Source organism: Coturnix japonica, chromosome 4 (genome assembly GCF_001577835.2).
Source record: "Coturnix japonica isolate 7356 chromosome 4, Coturnix japonica 2.1, whole genome shotgun sequence".
Taxonomy (NCBI): Eukaryota; Metazoa; Chordata; class Aves; order Galliformes; family Phasianidae; genus Coturnix; species Coturnix japonica.
This window is the reverse complement of record NC_029519.1, coordinates 47,971,482-47,995,854: the sequence shown is the minus strand read 5'-3', so window position 1 is coordinate 47,995,854 and position 24,373 is coordinate 47,971,482. Positions and strand designations below refer to the sequence as shown.

At 41.5% G+C, this 24,373-nt stretch overlaps 1 protein-coding gene across 3 annotated transcripts in view; it reads left to right on the top strand.

Annotated features, from left to right (window-relative positions):
- The first annotated feature begins 7,850 nt into the window (after positions 1-7,850).
- FGF2 (fibroblast growth factor 2) overlaps positions 7,851-24,373 on the top strand; it is a 32,700-nt gene continuing 16,177 nt past the window's right edge. Inside the window, exons 1-3 of one of the 3 annotated variants that reach the window (XM_015861871.2) lie at positions 7,851-8,785; positions 14,686-14,844; positions 15,563-15,746. In XM_015861871.2, coding sequence (XP_015717357.1) covers positions 15,563-15,746 — 184 coding nt within the window. In that variant the 5' untranslated portion in view covers positions 7,851-8,785; positions 14,686-14,844. Of the gene's footprint in view, positions 8,786-14,685; positions 14,845-15,437; positions 15,747-17,002; positions 17,282-24,373 lie in introns of those variants that run through there. The other 2 variants (XM_015861872.2, XM_015861870.2) reach the window with 2 other exon arrangements.

The following is a 24,373-nucleotide window of genomic DNA, read 5'->3' as shown; positions in this document are numbered from 1 at the left end:
TTTGGTCTTTCAATTTTTTTTTCCCCTTTCCGAATGAAAACATAAATTACTTTTTTAGAATTATGCTTTCATCTGCGTCTGGCTCCTTTTCTCTGTTTGCTCGAGTCCCCAGAATTAGCAGGAGTCATGTTCTAGTTTGCAGTGCAGTAGGAAAGAATAACTTGACTTTTCAAAATGTAATAAACAGCGTAAGACCTGGAATAAGTACAAAACCTTCAGACAAGGTGAAAGCCCCCAGAAGAATACCTCTATTCAAAATGTCTGTGGATGTCTGCAAATACTGCCAGGAGCTAAGTCTTGTCCCTTTCCTTTCCAAACATGTGTATTAGGCTTTTCTTTAAAAATACATACTGTATCCTTGAACTCTCCCATGCTTCCAGTTAAAGAAGGTAATATTTTTTTAATTTATTTTTTTTTTTAGACTAGTTGATTCATACGTAAAATAAAATCCGTGAGACATTATTTTGGTTTTGGTTATTTCCTTCTTGTGATACTGGATGAAAAACAGTTTTTGAAATACTCAAGCTTTGGAAAACAGCAAATGTTTCTAGCTGTTGAAGGTTTTTACTGTGGCCTGTAAAAATAACGTGTTCTTAATTATGCTTCCTCTACGATGAATTCATACCATGTTTTGCTTCCCTTGTTTACAAACTCATTTCTTTCAGCAAGGATCCTGAATAGATGGAAACCAACCTGCTTTATTGAATACTTTTATCTTAAAAACAAAACAAGAAGCAAATTTCTTGAGGGGAAAAAATAGACTTGAAGTTACCTGGCTTGACATCTCAGGAATTTCACTGAGTTTAAATCTGGTTCTAGCTGAGCTGATTCAGCCTTGCTTAAAATTCCACATATCCTTTAAGACTTGTACGTACTGTACAGCAGATTGTCTCTTAATACTGTCAGTGTGGGGACGAGTTTCTCCTGTGTGTGATTTTTCATCCCCAGGAGCCAAGCTGTCAGCATACTGGGATGGCTCAATTCCCCAGAGCAGCCTTAAAGGCCGGGGTCTGACCCAGTAAGAGACTTCACTCAGCAAAGTATTCTGTGCTGTTCCATTAGTAATTGGATAAATGGCCTGATAATCTCATGCTGTATGTCCATCTCAGAACTGTGGGGACCCCTGTAAAACAGGAGTATCCTCCTGTGAGCATGTAGCCATTCTAAATCTACTTCCCTTAAGCCCATGTGCATTGGTCTGTTGATTTCTCTTCTTAAAGTACAGTAGAGCTTCTGATGTAACTTTGGCCTGTTTCTTTTCTTTCACCACATTTCATGTCTTCGTTGTGATTTATGTTGTTTTTATTGTTTTTAATGGCACCAGTTAGAATCTTACCTCCTCTCGTTTATGCAACAAGACATCTGTTTTTGAGACAAATCAGAATGACTTTATTTTGTGTGGGAGTTTTGCCACCAATTTACCTTTCCATAATCCCCACTGGGTAAATGATTGTAGTTAAAACCCCTGTATCACGCAGTCTGTTCTCATCTCTAAATGGATGTGGGATGACTTGCATAATCTGCATAGCAAATGACAGTAATTTCTTCCTTAAATATAGAATCATAGAGTGGCTTAGGTTGGAGGGGACCTTGAAGGTCATCCAGCTCCAATCCCTTGCCATGGGCAGGGCTACCGTCCACTAGACCAGGCTGACCAGGGCTCCATCCAACCTGGCCTTGTCATTTTTTTGGGGGTCAATGAGAGAGTCAGAGACTGACTGTTGTTTAATGTGTCATCTCTTCCACCTGGGTGACACCCATGTGTTTGAACGTCACAAACAGAGGCTAATTTTGTAAGCTGTGCTGTTGCCAGCAGCCTAAGAAGGATTCTTTGTGGCTCCAAGACACTTATTTACTCATTTTTATTTGGCTTGGAATCATGGAGTTTCTTGTCACAGTCCATTGAGAACAATAGCAAAAGTCCTGCTGAAATTTAACTTACTGGGAAGGAATCACAAGTGATATAGGATTTATTCTTGGATTTCCTTACAGTGTCACTGTCTTTTATTAGATAATAATATTGTGTTCCTTAATGACAAGACAGTCAAACAAAGCATATCTTCTAAAGCAGAGGTTGTCTCCACAGGAGTGGTTTTCTGTATTCGAAATCTAGGCAAGAGAAAATTTTTCCCAGGCCTCCAAAACGTGCGTGGAAAGAAAGGGCTCATATAAAGATGATGGCCTTGTGATCTCATTTAGCCTCTTAAATCCTTTTGGACGTGCCGACTCCAGAAATTCTTCTAAGTAATTTTCTTAAAATCCCCTTTATATTCTGCTTATAAGTCTTGTGAGAATGTCTGCAAGAGATCAGAAAATGAACTCCACTGTGATTCATACTTGAGATCGGCAGGAAAATGAAGGACTTCAGGCCAAATCCCTGAACATGCTCAAATGTGAGATATTTAGGATCAAGATCTCAGTATTTGCTTCTGTGAAGAACTTGGGCTACTTGCAGTTTTTAATCAGTCTTGTAGAAGAAGATTCACTTAAAAAAATGGAGTTAATGTGTATGTGTTAAGTGAAGTAACATACAATTCAGGATATAGAATGTTATGGTTTTGTTTTTTTTTAATGTTTCTTGGGTGTTTGTTTTGGTTTTGTTTTCTTTTAATGTGTGTATTTTTTGTCTTATATTAGCATAATTAAAATATATATATATATTATTGCCAGAGATTGACTGCTGGTGACTACTGGTGGTACTTGGGGCACCTGTGGGGACCATTGGATTTTTGGGGCTTTTTTTCAAGCCAATTGGATTGTCTGTGGGAATGTCAGGATACCGTACAGAGAACTGCCTTGAGACTGGGCAATCTCAGAAAGAGCTACTCTGGGGAAGGATGTTTGCTAGCTCTTCCTTTTCAGGGAGAAGATCACTGTTCCTGTTTTTCTATTTTTCCGGCAGTCTATCTGTTGTTAACCAGCAAGCTTACACCCCATTCCTTGAAGTAGGTCACTGAAATTTAGCGAATAAGTCTACTTGTTGCCTTACAGGTACCTCTGAGGCAGAAAATTTCCACTGTGCTATAGCAGACTAACATTAAATAGCTATTTCTTATGAGAAGTTTCCTAGACACTGCAATTACATTTGATATTTGTTATGGCTGGTCTAATTCTGAAGACCTTACATGTTGCTAATGTTTAGACCTGTATTTAGTGAATTTTATTAATCTGAAGCAGCTCGGTTCCACAATAAACTGTGCAGGTAAGTAACCTCTCAAAGCATAAAACTTCTTGTTTCATTTTTAAATCTTATAGTTAATATTTAAAGGAAGGGGTGTGGGGGTGTGTGGAGGGGAAACAAAGCAAAATGCAAATACAAACCATCTGTGAAACATGGAAAAATTAAAAGCTGCAACAATTAGGTTCTCTGGGCAGGGGGCCATAACACAACTAAGCATTCAGCCATCATGATATAATTATAAATTAAACATCCCTAAATAAAACAAATTCTGAGTCGAAAGCAAAACAGAAATCCACCAGGCCTCCACTTATTTGTAGCAGAGAAACACATTAACTTCAATTTTAGAAATCAGCAGCCATTCCCCTATGTACTCAAAGGTCTGTGGTGTCTGCATGGTCTTGGAGGGTCCATTTCCCCAGGCATTGGCTCCTTATTGGCTCCATATTTCAGTCAAAGGAGACTTTTGCAGAATTCAGGGGAATTTACTGCGGTTCTGGCATTCTCAGTATTTTTAGAGACACTGCATGATGGCATTTCATTATATTCTATGATTATGACATATGGAAATGTGCCTTCTGTTCTGGAAAATGGTATATACCATTCTTTGTAACAATTTTTATGATCATTTACTGTTGTATTTCCATGAGGAGCAAGAGCAACGGATGGAAACTTTAGTTACTGAAAAAGAAAAGCCATGAAAAGATCTCAGATCTTGTAAATAAATGAAATGGATGCTGACATTATGTGTAAGATTATTGCAGAGCACTTTCTTCCATGGAAACCAGATTTTTATTTTTTTAATTTTATTTTCTACACACACCTCTGGCTTTTAGAGGAAAGTCCACACTATATATAATCTTGAACATATAGTAAATTATTAAGAACTTTTGAGTAAGGACAACTGAATTAGGAGCCTCAAATAGGAGTGTAAACCAGTGGCTGTTAAAGGAAGACTAATGATTTGAATTTTCTATGGATATTCTAAATCAGTAAGGGTGTCTGTGATAAACAATTTCTGTAGAAGGATACTTAGTAATTTCTGAGTTTTTGTGCTTGCTGGGTAGGTTTTCTCTTATGACGTCATTGTAGAAGTAACAAGTATTACATTGTGAATGTCTGTTTTGTTTTGGAACTTTAATCTTAATTTTTTTCTTATTTTAATGCCATGAAAAATATGATTTAATTTCAGAATTCTGTTATCTGTTGTTCCTTGTAAGCTTTGTGTCATATTTTTTCCAGTTTTAAGCTAGTTAACTGAAATTTCTTCTATTTTCTTCTACTTTTTGTCATATTTAAAAAAAGGTGCAGCATTCATAACAGCTGGCTGCTGCTTGCTTTCCTGGAAGGAACAGAGGAATTGAGCTCTGGAATGAGTATTTAAATATATATATTCTACTATATATATAGTAGAAGAGCATCATGTTTTAGGTACAAAGGTTCTATTTCTTGACTGATCAGGCAAGGTTCTTAGTCCTGTTTTGAGGTAAAGCAAGTATAATCATCATCATATTTTGTTTTTTACTAAAATGCTCTCTGGGGAAGAATTGTTATTATTTATGTTCAGCATGATTATCTCCATACACTCAGCTCTTCCTTTAATTCCTAGGTGCATTAAAGCAGCAAGTCATAGTACTGCTATCATTCAGTCTGTACTTTCTGGTCCTTTGCCATGTGTAAAATGATGCTGTGGGCAGACTAGGTTCTGGGGTTGACTCTTCTGTGTGCCTCATGGAATAATGTCAACAGCAGCAGCACAGAGCTTTTGTGCTTAGTCAACTTAAAATGACAGCTGCTGTTAATAACAATTAAAGCATGTTAACACTGATTGCGTTGCTGATTCTAATGAAATAAAGGTCTCCTTACTCACTAGTAGTGAAGTAACCCTGATGTAACATAGACTATCAAGCAGCCAACAATAGCCATGACTGGAGAAAGACTATGAGTCCAACTGACTTCCCCTACTTTAAATTCCCCAGTGACAGTTTATTGAGATTTTTCACCCTGAAGTGAATACAAAATGCTGAGTAAAAGGATATTACATAAACTGGCTAACATTTGCAGTGAACTAATTGTTGTTGCCTTTTAGATTTTGTTTTGTTTTGTGGATTGATGGGTTATGTCTCATCTAAGAGAATGATGTCTGTCTGTCTGAGGGAGGAAACTGGGTGTACCAAAAGGCTTTTGCTTGTTTGTGCTCTCCGTGGGCTTTAGCCATAATCCCTGGAATAAAAAATGTCTTCTTTCCCTAACCCTTGGGAACTGTTAATTAGCAAGGTAATAATGTACCAAAGGGAGATTGAAGGAAAGGTGTTATGGCTACCTACATCTTTAACCCATAGCATGCTACTTCTCCCATGCTAAAGGCGGCTGTATCTGCAGAAGGGCCAATAATAGGTACAGTGTCTGTAAAAAGTGGATATTTTTCTCTTCTCATGAATTAAGTCTCTAATTGGAGACAATGCTTTTAAAAGTGAGGAAATTCTTGACTGTTCCTAGCTTAATCTTCTGCGGACTTGAAATCAACAACAGTCAAGTTAACTACCGTGGAGCAGGAATTACAGCTAAATTGATCCCAGTACTATTGCTTTTAATTTGCTCAAGCCAATAGATCAAATTCAGACACGAGGTAAGCAAATGTAGTTTGTTTATACTCATTTGAACTCTGACCAATTCCATTTAGTCAGCTAAGTTAATCGCATACAGTTTGTTCCAGTCTCTTCATCTCAGTGCATTGTTTGTCTTTCTTGTGTGTAACCATACTGGGAAAAAAAAGCCTTGTGTCTGAGTGGTAATATAATTGTGTTTCTAATTATCCCACATGGTACTAATCCAAACATCATAATTTGTGTGTGTGTGTATATATATATATATATATATATATATATATAAAGCCTTACATAAAGTTGACCTAAAAAGACTGATCTATTTTGGTGGATGCATATAGGAATGATGGCAGCCTGCTTTATTAATTTTAACAATCAAAACTACTAATTTTTGTCACCACCTCACATGTAGCACAATAATACAGTTTTTGTACCTGTACTTTTACAAGGACATTGTGATTTGTACATGTGGCAGCAATGGAGCACTTCCTCACAACTTCGTAACATTTCAGGGGCCTCTTTTTTTATTCTTCTGAAAAATTACATCTATCTGCTAAGTGCAATTGCTTTCTTATATGAAAGAAATGCTGATGAAATATTTCCATATAATTATTCAGTTCTCTTTGCTGTCCTAGGACCAAGCTGTTACACATATGTGATGGATAGGGTCAGGACTAAGAACTGACAGAAATGTCTTAGAACCAGTTGCTTCCATGATGAATTGGTAGAGTTCAGAAGAACTGAAAGAACGAGTAGATCTTTAAAGGAGCTGGACTGAGGTGCATCTCAACACTATAGTTTTAGATGCTTAACTTGAGGACCATGGAAGCTGTTGTCTGGGAATGGAATGTTTAAAAAACTGAGCAAAATGGAAAGCAGCTTTGAAAGTAATGCTCAGAGTGTTGAACATAAAAGTTTAAGGAAGAATAACAGAAAAGATTTTACTTTAAAGAGTCTTGTCATCAAACTAACCACTCCAATGAAGTGAATTTAATTATAGCTGTCTCATAAGACTGAAAAAAGGCTTTAGATTTAGATTATTTCTCCTGAATAGATCCAGTTTACCCATCAGAACATTTGTTGATTGTGTACATCTGTCACGTAACGCTTGGTTGCATGGCTTTAAACACGGAACAAATTAGTTCAAAATACCAGTTGAACTGTTAGTTTAATGTAATCACAGATTTTATTAGACTAACCTCTGTAACCTAACCTAATTTTCTGATTAAATGATGAATCTGATGTTATATTGAGCCTTTTAGTGGCTATAGGCTCATTGGCAGCAACGCATTCCTTATATATTCCTTATATTCCACTTCTTCCCATATATGTTTTCCCTCTCTGCTATATCTAGCTCCTGAGAGGTTTTTTATGTTTCTTTTAACTGTCTCATCTGTTTGCCTTCATGGAGCTGGGAGGACTATTCTAGAAACCAGGCAACAAGGGCACCTGCTGTTAGATGCAGCAAAATAAGAAATGAGGTTGACTTTAGTGCCCACAGGAAAACAAAACAAAACAAAACACACAAGAAAAAGGTTCTTTTCTGGCTTTAGTAACAAAATGCTCTTGGGCTGTATTCAGCAGGTTCACCTTGTGTTTTTTTTACTGTCTAACGCTGTAGAAACCTGACTCCTGCCTTACTGTCAACTCTTGGGGTAAGAAGACAAACTACATTCCTCTTCTCTCGCAATTGCAGAATCTTTTGTTTCTTAGAGATCGTGGTTCTCTGCTTCTCTGTTGTGTTCTCCATTCTGCAGCCACAGCTGGAAAGATTATTTGTGTTCATCTGTGTCCCTGGTGAGTTTACCGGGACTGTGGAGATGGTCCCTGTAACATCCCCCTCTTTGGGACTGTTCCTCTGCAAAAATCCTTGCAGAAGAAAGCTTCAGGATGTTTCCAAGCACAGTTCTAGCTTACAGTGCTGTTCTCTGGAAAAAAAGCAGCTGAAGTGGTGGGGAAAAATATGGGATTTTGGAGAATCTTGATCTAAAGTTTCTAAATTGTGACCTGACAAGACCAAATATATATGTGTGTGTGTGTGTGTGTGTTCAAGCTGTACTTGAACATGCAGGGTGATGACACAGACACAAAGCAGAGATTGTCAAGTGTCTTGAAACTAGCCACTAATACAAAAACACTAGCAGAGAAACAAGTTTGTTTAGTAATAAACTATATTCTTAATCTGAAAATAAATATAAAAGTTTTTTTATGTTATAAAAGAAAAAGTCCATAAAAGTAGCTTGCAATATATAAAGAAGAAAGGAGAAGCATTGTTCAGTGACTAATAATGCCTCATAGGCTTCCAGAGGTGCTATTTGAAGTGTGTGAGTCAAAAAAGAATGTTATCTTAAATTCCAGACAAACAGGTGAGCCTGGGGGTATGTCCTGTGCATTTCTTGTCTTCCCTCTGTTTGCTTTTTCTATTCAGTGAGACTTACGTAGACCTGCTAACTTTCTCTTTACACAGTAAGCTCTGCCTTCCCTGCTGTGAGGAACTGCATAGCGCTAGCTTCAGATAGACCCAGGAAGACAAAACCTACTAGGAATGATATCATCACTTTCTCCTTCCTTGTATTCAGATCATCCCAGAGCAAATTTTCTTACGTCAGTAGAACTGAGAAAGGATTTTGGCCCTGAAATGTTTAAATGCTACTTAATGCCGGCATAGTTTGGCTAACAAACTGTAGTCTGTGAAACTGACCGCCACCACCCTCAAATTTATTTTCTGGACAAACAAGAAGTTTTTCATCACTGTGTTTTGAAGAGTTGACCCCCAACAACTGACACCCACAAGCACACGCTCTGGCAGGCTGAAGCTCCTCCAGGGATCCATTTAATCTGCGCAGCTGAATATGGATTGTTGCTGTTTTGTATAAAACCATATGAGAGATTACATCTTCCTTTCTACAAGCCCACACAGATGGTGCGAGTGACTAACAGATGCCTTGATTTTTACACAGCCTACACACTGATGTCATAAGAAGAGACTAATACCTCGGAGGTGAGTGTCCTGTTTGTTTGTATTCCAACATCAACAGTACGAAATGCAACAATGGATAAGAAATTAGTAAAAGAGAAGCCAAACTTCATATTAGGAGAAACTGACATGAAAAATGTATAACACAATTAAAGGAATCATCAGCACTGGCTGCAGTTGCTGAGAATTCTATGCAGTAGTATCTTCTTGAAGAAGGAAGGGTTTTGAAGTAAGAGGTGTACGTGCTTTAAAATGATTTCAGTTTTGCTACCTCTTTTGTTGGACTGGGGTTCACATACATTTGAAACTGAACAGTTAAAGCTTCACTTTGTTTCACAGAGTCTTAGAGGAAGCCTTGTGACTGACTTTTTTTTTTTTTTTTTTAATATGTAATTCTTAAACTGGTCCAGATGCTTCAGAATGACTTCAATTAGAACTTCTGTATTAAAGGGCTGGGAAATAGCTGAAAGGAAGGTGACCAAACCAGCCTCCCTTTTTCTCTGAACCCTAACTTGCAAATTCTGAGGACAGTGGGCCCAAAGTGACATGGTGGTGTGGAGTGGTGTCTGGTCCCCAGGGCTGGTTTGAGCTGAGAGAGATGTGCAGCAGGGTGGCCTGAGGAGCAGGGCTCCCACCAGAGCCTGCTGTGAACTGTCCAGTGCTACCTTCTGAGTTAGATCAGTAACGTTAGCCCTATTTTACAGCTGGTAAAACTGTTGTAAACAATGTATACTACCTAGGCAGGCAATAGCGATGCCCAATCAGATGGGACTGGGGGCTTCCAACATGCAGGGAGAGTGAAATATAGGGAGTTGGGAACTATCAGGAGGAGGAACATTGTTAAGATAAAGGAGGGGAAAAGTTTATTTAAAAACATTGGCTACAGAATTACAAGGATTGGCTGGAAAATGAGAACTTAGGCTTTGAACTTCAAGAACAGAAGCGGGAATTAAGAAGAAATTGGGAAAGGAAACCTAGCTATGGAGCAGATGGCTAGGAGCCACAGTGAGATGCAAAGGAAAAGTAGTCCAGAAGACAGAGCTTGGCATGGTCTGCTGAGGAAAGATTTAGAAACAGGCTAGAAACCTGCGACTGAAAGCAGAGGATGGGAAAGGAACAGGGTGGGGACAAAGGATGAGGAGATGAGACAGGCTGGAGGTGGAGGGTGGATCAGAGAAAAGAAAGGAAGACAAGTCTGTGCCTATTTCAGTGTCTTCCTAGTTTTTTATTCCTGGGTCTCCAGAGGATTACAGAGCCTTTCCATTTGGCTGCTGTTGTAAGACTGTGAAATACACTGCTGGCATGCATATGTTGACCCCTACTACTGTTGCTCAGTACAGTGGGAGAAAACCCTTTACTTTTGATGTCATGTAACTGTGGCCTATGGCAAAGCTAGTGAGCCCAGCTTCCTCTGCATTATAAGCTGATAACTAACTTTGGGTGCCAATAGAGTGTTTGTGAGTTATAGGTTAGGGCAGATTAACAACACTAACAGACCAGGTGTCACACAAAAGATTCAGAATGGTAATGTCATGTGACTCCTACTTTTCACCTCTCTGTCTCTGTTGCTTGGAGTTTGCACCTGCTGCTTTCTTTTTAAGGCAAAGCTAGCTTTTCTTGCATATTTTTGAGGTGTTACAGGGATCTGAAGAATTTTCCCAAATGCCATCTTAACTGTGAAATGACTGGAACGACACAATTGGCATTTAAACAAGACAAGGTTGGTAGCTGTCCAGCCACAGTAAAGTTGGAGTAAAATTCCTCATCATTCGCTGGTGGTTCTTTGGCCAGGAAATACAGCTTCTTCAGAGCAAAACAACACAAAACTAGTAAAGTATAGCAGGTTCTTCTTCTGACACTTTGCAGATTATCTGCTGTCTTGTCTTTAAACAGCAATATCTTTACATGGAAGCTCTGTTAGAGATGAAGAAGCACAATCCATTTTCACATCAATTTAATATTGCTAGGATAGGATGTATGTGCAACATAGAGGCTCTTTTTGCTGTTCAGTTTGTTCTCAAAGATGGCCACATTTTCACAGTATTTCCATTGAGTGTTGTGCTTGATAAGTTTAGTATAACAAGAGGGCTAATTCAGGCATCAGGGAGAAATGAACATGGACTAAATATGATTCTCATGTAATTCATATTGCCTCTGCAAAGAAATGGACACATCACGGAGTAATTTAACCTCCCAGATGGCTGGAAGTTAACTATTGTGAGCCAGGTTTGAGGTAATAGCCTGAACAGTATTAGGAAAGTCATTTATTTTTGGCAGGAAACGAATTCTGTTTTGGCCTGCGGACAGAAGATTACAGTGTTTTAAACAGCCACAAAGAAATGCTCTGAGCTTCTCTCCAAGAAACAAACAAGGTTTCACAAGAGCCAGTTGGCTTAAGATGCACTTACAGTACTTGTAACTTCAGATACTGGGAGAGGTGTAGGTTCATATGTGATAATGTTAAACTTACAGGCATGTAGGAATGATTGTATAGCTGACGAAAGGGAGAGTTCCAAAAAGCTTCTCACCTAAGATAGCCATTGTGTGGATGGGTGAATTGGGGTGTGGTGGAATAGTAATAATTACATCCATCCCAGCGTTGAATCGTTTCTCAAACTTGTTTGGGATATTTCTCCCTTGCTAGAACTAAAAGCTAATGCCGAATGAGACTGCCTGATATCTTTGCACTTCTAATAGTGTTCCAGGGCCTGTCTGTCTTTCCCCAAATACTAGTGTGCTATTATCCTGAACTATATTTGCTATAGATTTAACATGTTGACTGTACTACTGGAATTCTGTTTGTGTTCTGTGTGTGATGCTTGATCTGTGACCTGCTGCTGTGTGGCGCTGTGCTCTGGGAGCCCTGCAGAGGGGCCTAGGTTTGGGGATCCATGGAAACAGCCCTGAAACAAAGAGAAAACAAACTGGTGAGTTGTTGTGACATGCCTCCTGGAATACTATCAGTGAGTACAGATTGTTACCAAGAGAGAGATTTGGGGTTTTGTTTTCTTTGTTCTAGATGTTTTCAACCTGCCAGCTAATGTGTTCTACAGAGGTAACGCAGAACAAGATTTCAGTTGAGCAAGTGGTAGAAAATAAATCCATGATATAGTAGAATAACACTGTTTATTTTGTAACGTCTCACTGATCTCATCTCTCCTCGCTCTTAAATGCGAAGTGACAAAAGCTGCATAATGCAGTAACTCCTGTTCCTTGGGAATAGTCCTTCTTCTGTATTCCTCCTGAAGTCAGTCTGACCTTCTACTACAACACGCTAGTGAACAGGAAGAACATGTGCCCTACCTACAGCTGTATTTTTATATATGCAGTCCTTTGGATGATTTGACTTGCCGCAGAATTAGCCTATATGGAAGTTTTGAATCTTAGGAACCTTGTAAGGCAAGAGAATAAGTTACAACGGGAAAAAGAATCAGCTGTAGATCTTCTATTATTTCCTGATGGCTTGTTAGGCTGTGTAATGCTCTGAGGTTGACATGTTTTCCCAGAGTAGTTTCAGAGTAGTTGTGAAAGCCTTTACACTGAAAATATTTAGAACTGTTGCAAGTAGAATTGTTGCAACTTAGATATAAACGGCCTTGATTGAGCAGGGTGGTTGGACCAGAGGATCTGCAGAGGTCCTTTCCAACTTCAATTATTCTGTTTTTATATGAAGATATGCTTCTTAAATGTTTGTGTGTTCTGTTCAGATGGGTTTCTTAAATGCCTAAACCAAAGAAAATAATGCAGATGGTGGCTGTATTTCTGTACCTGCCTAACAAGTGCTGATTTTCCCCTTGCTGTGCGAGGAAATCTCCTTATAATCTCTTTGTGTCTCCAGGCACTTCAGTGTTGTAGTGATATAATGAAACTAACATGCCTGTGAAATAAGCTGAGACAGCTGCTTTGGGACAAGTGGCAAGACTACCAACTTACCATTAAACTGCCTTGATTTAGAGCTGGTGCTCAGGCAGCTCAGCCATCGCTATAGTGGAGATAGGAAGTGCAGCTGGACCAGAGACCTGCCAGCCCCTGCCTTTCCAGTGACATGAGATCAGCAACGATGAATGTCTAAACAATGATATAAGGTTGTAATGTAGTGCTGTGAGAAAGAAGTGCATTTAGGATTGCCCCTACTAAGGATTTTCTTACCTTAATGAATGTGGGTTTCCTTGGAATCCAATGTGAACTCATATTCTTTGAGTTAATCAAGTTTGATTTCAGAGTGTTTTTAAAAATTGTATTTTTTTTTTTTCTCTTGCATATTCTCAGTCTTGACTTTAAATTTATTTTTGCTCTCTTGTTTTTCCTGGAATAATTTTGCTGACCTATTTGTATTACTATATGTAACATGGGTACAGAGATCCTAGATGCATTGCATATACACTAGAGGGTGAGTGATAATTTTGCTGATTCTGAACTCCAGCCTCTATAATATTTAATTCTAGAACATGATTTCTTGCTTGAGGTTGCTACTTTATTCTTACATCTGCAACAGCTATCACTGCTTCTAGACAGTCTAGTTCTTTTTCCAAGTGCAATCATTCTGGACCACCACAAACTTGATTTACTTCCAATTTAAGCCTCATCGGTTTGTTAGTCCTCTTATCTTCAGCCATCTTGGCCTGCTATATTTCCAACATCAACCGTTTGTAAAGACAACCCAAAACAAAGCTTTGGCCATATGTGGTTGTATTTGAACTAAGTGTATATTTGGAAAATTTCCTTTTAGAAAGGCATAGCAAGTGTCCCCTGGTGCTTTACAGGACAAAAGTATTCTTCTGAAATGGAACGGAGACTGTAAGAGGTTTATATCAGGGAGGAGATATGAATTCATTTGTACCAGGGAGGGAAAAAAAGATGAAGAAGGAAAAAATAAACCTCTGTTTAAGAACAGATGTTACTGAATAGTGTCATAACGTCATCAGAAATGTAAATGAAAAGCTGAGCTTTCATCAGAAACGTAAATGAAAAGCTGAGCTTAAGTTGCACAGAAAAAATATATCTGTGCAAGAGGACTTTCTCAGGCAATGAATAATATGAATCAATACTTAAAATACAGGAACCTTTTGAAATAAACTGCACTTAAAATAGTAGGAGAGCAAAAAATTTGGCTGCATTTTATTGCAACGAACACCTAGAAGACAAATTCAGTCTGTGAGAGGGGGATCTGCGGTTGTGTGCTTCCGTCATACAAAACAGACGAAGCATTTGGATAAACTCCTGAGAATGTACGTTTTGACTCACAATAGAAATATCAGCTGTGGATGCGGAAGGAATTGAGTGTTATGGGGGATAAATTCCTACTGAATTCTTAAACTCGTGCTCAGACATTGAAGGAAAGAAGCATATTTAAAGTTACGCAGTAATATATCTCTAATACTTGAAGGCATTTCCTGCTGCTCTGCTGATGCAAGCCATGTGCTGGTATGTCTTAATGGTGGGAAGGTAGTTGAGCTGAGGTGTCCACATGTCCTGTTACTTTCCAGTAGTTTGAATTTTTTTTATAAAAGTGTGGGCTTTTTTGTTGTTTGGTTTAATTTTAAGGTCAATCAGATCTTTCCCAGGTTAATTTAACACACTTCTCAAAGGTCATCTGCAGCCTTTTGATTTGTGTGACCAGCACAATGTGCAGACACGGTCCCAGCAGACTGAAGGACGTAGAAAGGGGGCTGAAATTTCTTGGGATTGTGGTATGGTAGGATTTGCGGTAGTATCTGCTGGGAAGTCTGGCAAAGGCGTAGACCTCAGTCCTGCATGTTGGATTCAGAATTAAAAAAGAGAAGATGATGGGGATTTTGTCAAAAATCAGTCTTACATTTTTCAGGCTTTCATTTTAGTTTTTTTTTTTTTTTTTTTTCCTTCCTAGTGAGCAGGCTAAACATATCACTTAAATTCTTTTGTTTTGTTGTTTGTTTTGGTTTTAGGTGTTCTGAGAACGATGCCACTGAGAGTCTCCTGAAAATTCAAGCATTATAATACAGAATAAAAGCCATGTTTGGATGTGCGTTAAGGGCACCTCACATTCACTATGACCCACAAGCATGAGAGCAGTGCCAGACAAAGCAGGTTTTTCTCTCTAAGAGGTATACAATTAAAAATCTAGCTGCTTACAAAACAATGCAAGACAAGCACAAAAAAGGTAGACAATTTAGATAAGTGGAACAGGCTAGAGGGTAGGGCTTTAAGATTTGCTTTTTAAGTAGAAGGAAGGTAGGGCTCAAGGCATTCCAACGTGGGCTATGTTTTAAGCCAGCCATGAGAATGTGAGTAAAGGGGGTTGAAAACAGGGATAATTAATGGCTTGGGTGGAGGGGAAGTTGCTGTACGGGTGTAATTGTGCACCAGATCTGAGCCAAGGAAGGGTGGTGGTGGGGATAATATGGTCAAGGCCACAAGAAAGGAAAGTACCGCTGCCAAAAGAGTTTTAGTCAATGTTAAGAGGAATATTAATGACCATAGTACAAGGTTGGAGTGCAGGAGAAAATAGTGTGGAGAAAGTAAAAACTGGCACGTTCTCTATTTGAAGATGAGAAATGAAAAAATATTTATATTCAAAAGAGTAGTGGGACAGATCTTGAGGTGAGTACAAACTCCAGAGAGAACATGACCTTCCATTTAGCTCTGATGTCACACAGCTCTAAGTCCCAGTACCAAGGTTCTGAAGAGCTCTTAAGCCCCATACATTGTAGTCACTTAGAGCCGCACAAGTTGTTAAAAGGATCACTTGGCAGGGGATTTGAGCTGATTAATGGTGAGCCGTCCTAGCACTGCTGAGCTGGTCTCTACCATTCTTCTTTACAGATGCATCTGGAATATATCAGGGCTCTCCCTTGTAAAACATGCATCCAGGCTTCCATACAGCTGAGATGTGCTGCTTTGGGTGCTCCCAGGATGTCCCCTTCTGCCCAACCTGTGCCATCCCTCAGCCCCTATGGTGGAGTGCTGTGGGAGTGTGTACGGCCTGATGACAGAGTATCAGCCATGGGTAAGCAAATCTATGAATGTTCGCTCTTTAGAAAAGTGGTTGTGTTGTCTATTTTGTTAAAGCTTCTTGTAAGTTTAAGAATGATACCTTTTCCCACTTTCCCTTCGCCTGTGTGAATAATTCCCCTTCTGAGAAAGAGAGGATGTCGGAAGAGTCTACATTGTGTTGACAAAAAAAAAATAACAATCCTGAATGCAGCTTCTGTTGCAAAAGAATAGCAAGGGGAAACCAGGAGCACCTCTGCCGTTGGCTGAGGCTGTAAAACTCTTGGGTTCTGTGATAGCATTCAGATCTCACAGAAAATCAGCAGAAAACATCAGAAGTGGCTGTGCAGCTTACGGCTTGTGAGAGCTGGGGGAACACTGACCAGCAGCAAAACTACTCTGGGCTAGCAAAATACTATCATAAATAGTGTAGGCTGGACAATGTGTATTGCGTTTGTGTTCATGTCTGAGTATGGGCTGCAGCATGTTGGCTCTGCAGAATGCCAAGACCGGTGCTGCTGTATGGGTTGGGATAGGACCAGGGCTCCTGTGCTGCCTTGGAACCAGGAAGGCTCTCCCAGCTTCCCCGGGCACAGGTGTGGGTGTGCTGCTGCTGGCTGTTGCAGAAATAGTCTCTGTGCAGAGCAAGTGTGTGCAGAGGTGTCTGCCCCCCGACGTGGGAGGTGTAGGACGGTAAAGGACGTGTATATTGGGGTTAGATACAGCGGTGGGGCTGCTAGAGGGCCCCTCCAGCTTTCTTGTGTTGCTTTTGGAGGTAACAGGTGCTCAGTTTGCCACTGAATGGAGCGGAGCGAGTTTGTCTCAGTGATGAAATAGCGGCCACAGTGTGGATTTGAACAGCGCCGTACAAGTTTTATTATCTCGCTCTTAAGCAGTTTAATACAGCGACCGCGTATTAACTCTGTCCGATTTAACTCTCCGTTAAAAGCCAAGGGAAACGCCGCCCGACCCGCGGCCCGCCCTCTCTCCCTCGCCCCATCATCCCGCTACCGCCGAAGCGGCCCCGCCATCCCGGTGCCCCCGCCCGGTGCCCCGGCAGACAGCGGCCCCCGCCCCCGGGCCGGCCCCCGGGCGCGGAGTGGAGCGGGGCGGGCGGGGGCGGGGGCAGCCCGGTGCCGCGGGGAGCCCGCAGCTGCCGCGTCCTGCCCGCCGCCCTCCTGCCTCCATCCCGGCAGCGGCGTTGCGCAGCTCCCGGGCCGGGCCGCGCCGCGAGGGGCCGGGAACCGAGCGGGGGCCAGGCCGAGGCGAGGCTGGACGGCCGCGGCAGGGGGCGAGCCCGCCCGGGGCTGGCGACGGCGGCCGGCGGGGGCCCGGGACGGCGGGGAACCGCCGGGGCCCGGCGCATGGCGGCGGGGGCGGCGGGGAGCATCACCACGCTGCCGGCGCTGCCCGACGACGGGGGCGGCGGCGCCTTTCCTCCCGGGCACTTCAAGGACCCCAAGCGGCTCTACTGCAAGAACGGCGGCTTCTTCCTGCGCATCAACCCCGACGGCAGGGTGGACGGCGTCCGCGAGAAGAGCGATCCGCACAGTGAGTGACCCGGCCGGTCCCTGCCCGTGCCGCGCGTCGGTCGGTGCCCGGAGCTGCACGGACGCCGCTGCCGCGTCCCGGGTCGGCTGTTCCCAGCCTCCCCGCATTCGTCCCGCTGTGCCCCAGGGCTCGCCAGGTGCACGGGGTTTGCCTACGCGCCTACAAGTGTCAAAACTAGTTTGCGTGGCCCTCGAGTGGGTGCAGTGGCACTTAGCTCCTGGCTTTTGGGGCCAGCTGGCCATAGGTAGCAGGAAGCTGGTGTTTTCTGGTGCACGTTCTCACAAGTAAAGGTATTCTTATTATTACAGTAGTCAGGAACAGAGGTGTAATTGTTAAAGGAAACGGGGCTTAGATTGGTCAGAGAGTATCACTGGTTGAAAACTGTGGATGGTGTGATTCATGATTGAATGTGATATGGGCACGCAAGGTGCAGCTGCATCCCGTGGTTCCTCAGCAGCTGCCTGTCCGCTGGTGCCATGTCCCGAGGAGACCCTGAGCAAGCAGGGCAGGCTGCTGGCAGTGCTGGGGCTGCTCCGAAGGCCAGTGCTCCATGTCAGCCCTCAGGTCTTGTTTATGTGGTATCAAGTCTTTGAAATGCCTGTTTCCTTTGCAGTAGGTATAAGGATTTGCTGGTTATCTGTCAGGCTGACAGTCTGAGCACCCTGAGCAGGCAGTGCCCCACCTGCAGAGCAGCAAGCAGGTGAAATACATTACTGTGATCCTTTGCCTGGCTCCAAGCTGCCCTCCCTGTGACAGTTGTACAGGTGGGACCATGGTGTGAGCGATAGAGACCAGAGTGGTGCATGGGCACAGAAAAGTGACAAAAAGTTCTCGCTCTTCCTACTCTGTTCCAGTTGAGGATGTTCACGGTCTGCAGAAAAACCTCCTCTTAGGATTCCTAAGAAGCATTGCAACAGAGTGTTCGCAAATAAGTGTTGCCACGTTGGGTTTCACTCTGAGGGTGTGCAACTTCATGATCCTTTGGTAGAACCGTTTGGCATCAGCTGGGGTGAAGATGCTGGTGGAATAGAATGTGTGTAGGGAAAGTTTATTAGACCAACTGATACTCCTAGAAACAGCTAGGAAGCGTTTGGTCTGCAGCTGGTATGTCTGCGTTTCTCTCTTTCTCAGATACAGTTTTAAAGGGAAATGTACTCAGTGTTTGCATGAGTAGTAACAAAATACATTTGCTGCCAGAACAACAGGGTCAATCATTGGGCCTGGACTTCTCAAAGGTCTGTGCCTAAAGCGTGGTGCTGGTTTACCACCTACCTACCAGCCAGAGGTCTGCATCAGGTCTGTGCTGGAACAAGTACAGTAATGGCTTCAGCTTTCTTTAGCCTTTTGTGTTTGGGAAATGTGGAAATTCTTACAGGAAATTAGTATAATTGGTTCACAAAATAGGTCATCTTATGCCTAGAAGTAGCTCTGGGGATTTACTGGAAATGTGACACAGAGGGAGATGACAACTCAGATGTATTGGATGTTGAAGCCAGGTCTTGGATGCTGCTCTTGGGTCTTCACCTCACACAGCATTTCAGCCTTGTGTGCTGAAAAGAGCCATGAGCCTGTATGCTGCTCTGTGCTCACCGGGCTGCCCTGAATGCTGTCCTTCTTGTTCATGGTAGGGCTTGCCTTTGTTACCCCTTCTTTTTTTATTATTTAATGTTCTGCCATAGTAATTCTAGTTCTGCGTTCTTGTGTCTTTCTAATATGTGCTTCCTTTTCCTGTTAAGCCTTACTGATAGTAGAATTGATGAATGCTGCTTTCCTACTGGTGAATTACAGGTGAAAATCTTTCCAGTATTGATACTGCTGTACTGATTCCATTCTGTACCCTTCCCTTGGAAGGCTGTTTTCCTTTCTAGGTACAGCTGATGGGCTGGGATGAGGGCAGATATGGGGTGAGCCCACCCTCTGTAGGCTGCTCCCGCTTCCCCTGGTGTCAGGCTGTGCACTCACTCTGAGTCTCACTCCCTCCTCCTCTCCTTGATATCAGACAGCTCTTTTTTTTGTTTTTTCTTCTTCTTTTTTTCTTTTTCCTGGAAGCTCTCAGTTCTCAGAAGCAGAGAAAAGGGAGAAGTCAGCGCTCAAAGCGTCAGCAAGGCGTTTTGCTGAGACATTACGTGGGTCACATCTCTGCCATTTTCATTGTAAATACATCAGTCAGCGCAGCTATGCACAGTGTTCAACTCTGACCTGGTGAGTGCTGCTCGAGGGAAGTCCCTCTGAAATCCTGTGGTATGCCTGGCAGGTCACGTTGGTGTGACAGCTGGTGAAGAAGTGCCATAAATCCTGGACACTGTGAAAAGACTTAAAAAATTAACAAAGAAAATGCACACCTCAAGCACTGAAGGTTTCTAATGGGTTAAATAAAAGGTTTTGTAAGATAGTTTTGAAAAAAAATAAATATAATGGTTGCAGAGAATTTGGGTTAGAAAACTAACTATAGGGCAGTTAGGAGAGGTTGTTGTGGGAGCTGCTATTCTTATCAATTAGGTTTTTTTTTTGGTTGGTCCTATGTGGAACCAGGAGTTGGACTTGATGATCCTCATGGGTCCCTTCCAACTTGGGATATCTTGTGATTCTAATTATACATTCACTTTTGAAGGAAGTTTGTATTTTAGAAGGTGAATGGCGCTCTCTGTATGTTTCGGACCAAAGTCTAATACTTATGCTATAAACACATTTCTATTATCTGTGTCCTTCTTTTGCCTCCTCTGTTCTGCCTTGAGTACTAATGACAGCTTGTTAGAAGTATACGGTCTGGTTTATGTCTCGGTGTCAGGCGTTTTGATTGTTTCACACTCATCCCATTCACTATGGTTTATTCATAATTGTGTCGTCAGTGAAATGAAGGAATGGAAGTTCATGCCCTGTGCGCTGGAGGAGCGGACCCTTATGATTCATGTAGTAAAAAAGCTGGACAATACATCTGAAATGGCCAATATTGCCACATAATGCGTGCGTGCATTGACATCAGCAGAGTGCCCCTTTGGACACACCCTAGGGATTGCTGTTGAGGTTGTTTTTTTTCCCTCCATGAGGTACATTTCAGACAAACAAAACAACAGAAGAGGCTTTCTTAGAGTTTTGTTGCTCAGAGCAAAACAAAAAACCGCGTCTTGTTGTTGATCAACAGCTTTTGGTTTATGTTGTGGGAAAAGTACCAAGAACCCAGTCTTTTTGGAAGGGCTTTCAGAAGCTCTCAGGAGGTGTTTGTCTCAAAGAGACTACAGTGCTGGTGAAAGGGAAAAGCAAGGGGAATGGAAAAGGAACATGTATCCATATGTTTTAGAGAATACCCAATAGCACAGCTGTTTTCCCTTCAGCTTCCCTCACTGAGAAATGGTTGGCATTTGTATATTTCCATAATTTTTTAAGCTGCCTTATTTCATCATGAGCATAAAACAAGGCATCTGAGGGGATCCAGAGCTGTTTTTGTCTGCTTGTTAATGAAGTGATGAGACTCTAGTCTGTCACTCAGAAGGAAGTCAATAGTGTGAGCTCCATCAACCCCGCAGATGTCTGAAATACCTTCTTTTTGCCCAGTAACTGGCTGCCTTTCCAGAAAGATCTGAGGGAAATGTAAAGTAGGGTAATGCTGGTCCAGGAACATTTTTTCTTAAGAAAGTTTCTTTCATAAGTACTTCTTAGATATTACACACGATGCAAATGAAATTCAACGATTGTGCTCTAAAAGTTTTTAAAGGAGTGTGTTTAAGTGTATGCCGACTTTAGAGCTGACCAGCTTTGTCAAGAAGATAAAAATCTCATTGTGGTAATGGAAGAAAGCTAACTGTGATTGTCAGAAACAAAGATTTCGGTGAACATCAAGAAACATTTCAGTGTAACGGTTCAGAACCTGCTGCTTAGTTTTGTGTAACTGTGTGTGTAAGTTATTTAGGACTCAGAACATCTCCTCTCCCATTTCGGTCTCCCACTGATGTGGCCAGAACTGTTAACAGGGCATCCTGTTCCAAATCCTAGCAGTAAGTGAGAGACTATTTATTTATCTATTTGTTTATAGGAAATATGGCACAGAATGTCAGAATTTATTGCTTCTACTGAAGTCTCCATGGAAACGGGCTCATTTGGCATTACCTTTGATCTGCTGCACAGACCTTGACTGTTTTGTCAAATGCTGATTCTTTGCAACGCGATCAATACAGAAATTCTTCCCACACGCAGCTGGATTTAAGGAATGGGGTACCATAGCCCACGTGCAAAAAGACAAACAACAAAAAAACCCAAATGCTGAGAATGTTTCATTTATGCCCTTGGCTTACTTTGTCATAAAAGTACTGTCATGTTTCCTGCACGGTCCCATGAGGTAAAGTAATCAAGTGAGAGGCAGACGGCTTATGTTAACTGGGCACACTGGGACAAGCGTGCTGCTAAGGGATGGCTATTCTCTGTTCTGTTATTGTGCATGCTAATCTTCATACTCTGATTTTAGTGCATCTTACCTGCCCCAGAGCTGTGTGGCTAAGTAGTGGAGGCTCCTTGAAGGTGGAGGGAGGCAAATGCAAGATGTGAATTGTCCCGTCTCCCATTTGCTTTCTGCCTCATGTAGATAAGGCTGGTTGAGGAGTGGAAGGTTTTCAGGGCACAGCCGTCTGCAGGTACACTAGAGGGCAGGATTTAGCCCATCACTGTTTTAACGGGCTTCACAGATCAGGAGTGCTTATACAGTACTTAAATATTCATTTTCACAGCAAAAAATAAAGGAAGCCCAACTCATGTCCAACAGAGCAGAACGGCAAATACAGATAATACTTAGTATTTTGGCAGCATATGGCCAAATCATGGAGATAGTCACAGAAATGTGGATTCTTGTGAAATCCCCTTAGGTGGGTAGATTAAGTCTTTCAGTAAAACTCTTCAGCTACGCAAGTCTAATGTTTGGTGAAGATGTGATGAAGACTTCTGGATATTTTTCAGCTTGATAAAATGGAGCCTCGTATTCCGGAATCGTTCATCAAGCAAATCAGATCTGGCAGCTCCTAATGAAAGCTTGAAAACTGTGCAGCTGGTTATGAGAAAAAGTTTATCTTGTGGTTGAGATAAGTTTAAAAGCATTTTAAACTTTTTAGTAATGTGAGTTTGTTTGTTTTTTTAAATATACAGTTTCTGTGGATAGTCAAAGAAGCTGAATTGTAGTTAATCAAATTAAAAGCTGTGGGTTTTTTCCTCTATTTCTCTCCTTTTTCCCCCCCCTTTCTCCCCACTTTTCCCTCCCCCCTTAATACGTGCTTGGTGTATACTGCAAAAGATTTTAAAAAGATGTTCAAGTTTATCTTCCATTCTGTAACAAGAGCAAGAGCAGCGTGAAGGGCACCGACTGCTGAATGGTCAGGTGTGGGTGAAGCTCTGGTTTGGGCAGTTGAATTAGCAGTCACAGGGAAAGCCCACGGTAATACCCTCGTCTCTTTGTCAGTGTCCACAGAATATCCACACCTGCTGTATTTTCTGAAAGACAGGGGCCTGCAGTTTTGGGCCCAAATTCTATTTAGTTATCTTTTAAAATCCAGCTCAAGAGACTAATTAATTAAATCTTAATCTTTTCATGGACATCTTTTTTCTGTAAGCTACTCATCTCCCTCAGTTTATTACACATGGCAAGCAGCTTAAAAGTGTAATTATCCAGTGGTTTCTGTGCTTTTAGAGTTGTTAATGTGCTAAAGTGAAACTCATAAAAAGAGAGTTTATTTTCTGGGTTTCTTTTCCCCGAGCTAAAATTTGTTCTCATTCTTCTTCCATTTTATTCCCTAGAAAAACATTTTCTGCTGTTTCCTCGTTTGTTTAAGCAGTTAGAACTGAAGCAACGCATTCATCCATAACTTATGGTTTATCCAAAAGAAGACTGAGTTCATATGCTGATTATTAATATTTTTTAACATTCTTTCTCAGATCACTGGCCATCATCTCTTGTTTCAAAGTACGAGGGAGGTGATCTTGTGCTACTGATGAGTGACCCTGGAAACAGTGGAGCTTTTTGACTGTCAGCGGCTTCATGCTTAGTGTAATTACCTACTAAAACCAGTATGGACTGGGTAACCTTAATATAATTCAATTCAAAAAGAAACAAAAGAAAAGATTTCCTGAGGATGCTCATTCCTATTCCTGAAAAAGGATACTTGCACATGTTCTCTGAATTGGGTATCCTTACTAAGTGATATTTGAAAGGCTTATGGCATGACTTTTGAAGCCCAAAAGTCTGTAATGAGATTACACTTAAACTCTGTTTCAGAAAGAATAACTTTGATAATATCCTTTTGAGACCATGCATTTCAGATTAAAGCAGCTCAAAATGCATTTTGTGATAATATATGGGTAAACCAGAGTTCCCATCTGCTTCTTCTGCCTCCTGGCTTCTCCATAAAAATATTTAAAGGGTGACTGTCTGGAGTGCTGATGCCATTTCAGGATTATTATCTTATGTATTTGTTTTGTTTCCTCAGGGTAGGGTCAGAATTTGACTGGACGCTGATATGCTTGTCCGAGAGTGTAAATGAGATGATGTCTACAAAGTTGGGTGGAGGTCGTCTTACACAAACTACCACGGTACACTTCTGGTTGAGTGATCCTGTACATAGATTATCACTCATATTTGACTTTTAGAGCTTGAAACCACACTTCTTGAGTAATTCAAAGGAGAAAGGGCAAACTGGGAGGTAGACTGTATAGTCATTTGTAGTTATGATGTCAAGTAATGATCTCGTACTGTGGAGCTTGTAGCTTGCCTGTTGTGATGAGACTTCATCAGATCTCATAAAACAGTAGTCACTAGGATTCCAACTGGAATGTGTACACTGTGAAATACTGATGCTCATGGTTCTGAAATATTGTATGGTATTCCTTCTCTCAAGGTGACCCACTCTGATCCCCAGCCTGCTCAGTGTCCCTCTGGAAACATTTCTGCACCCATGTGCTTTATTAGTTGTATTGTTGCTATTCTGCGCGTGGTGTATTTCTATGATTGTGACTGTCGTTTCCTGATAAAGGATATCCTTACCACTTTGAAGCGTACTGACAAAATACATCAGACTCTGGAATTAGGTGGCACAGCAGCTCGGCTTGTGCTTGGTA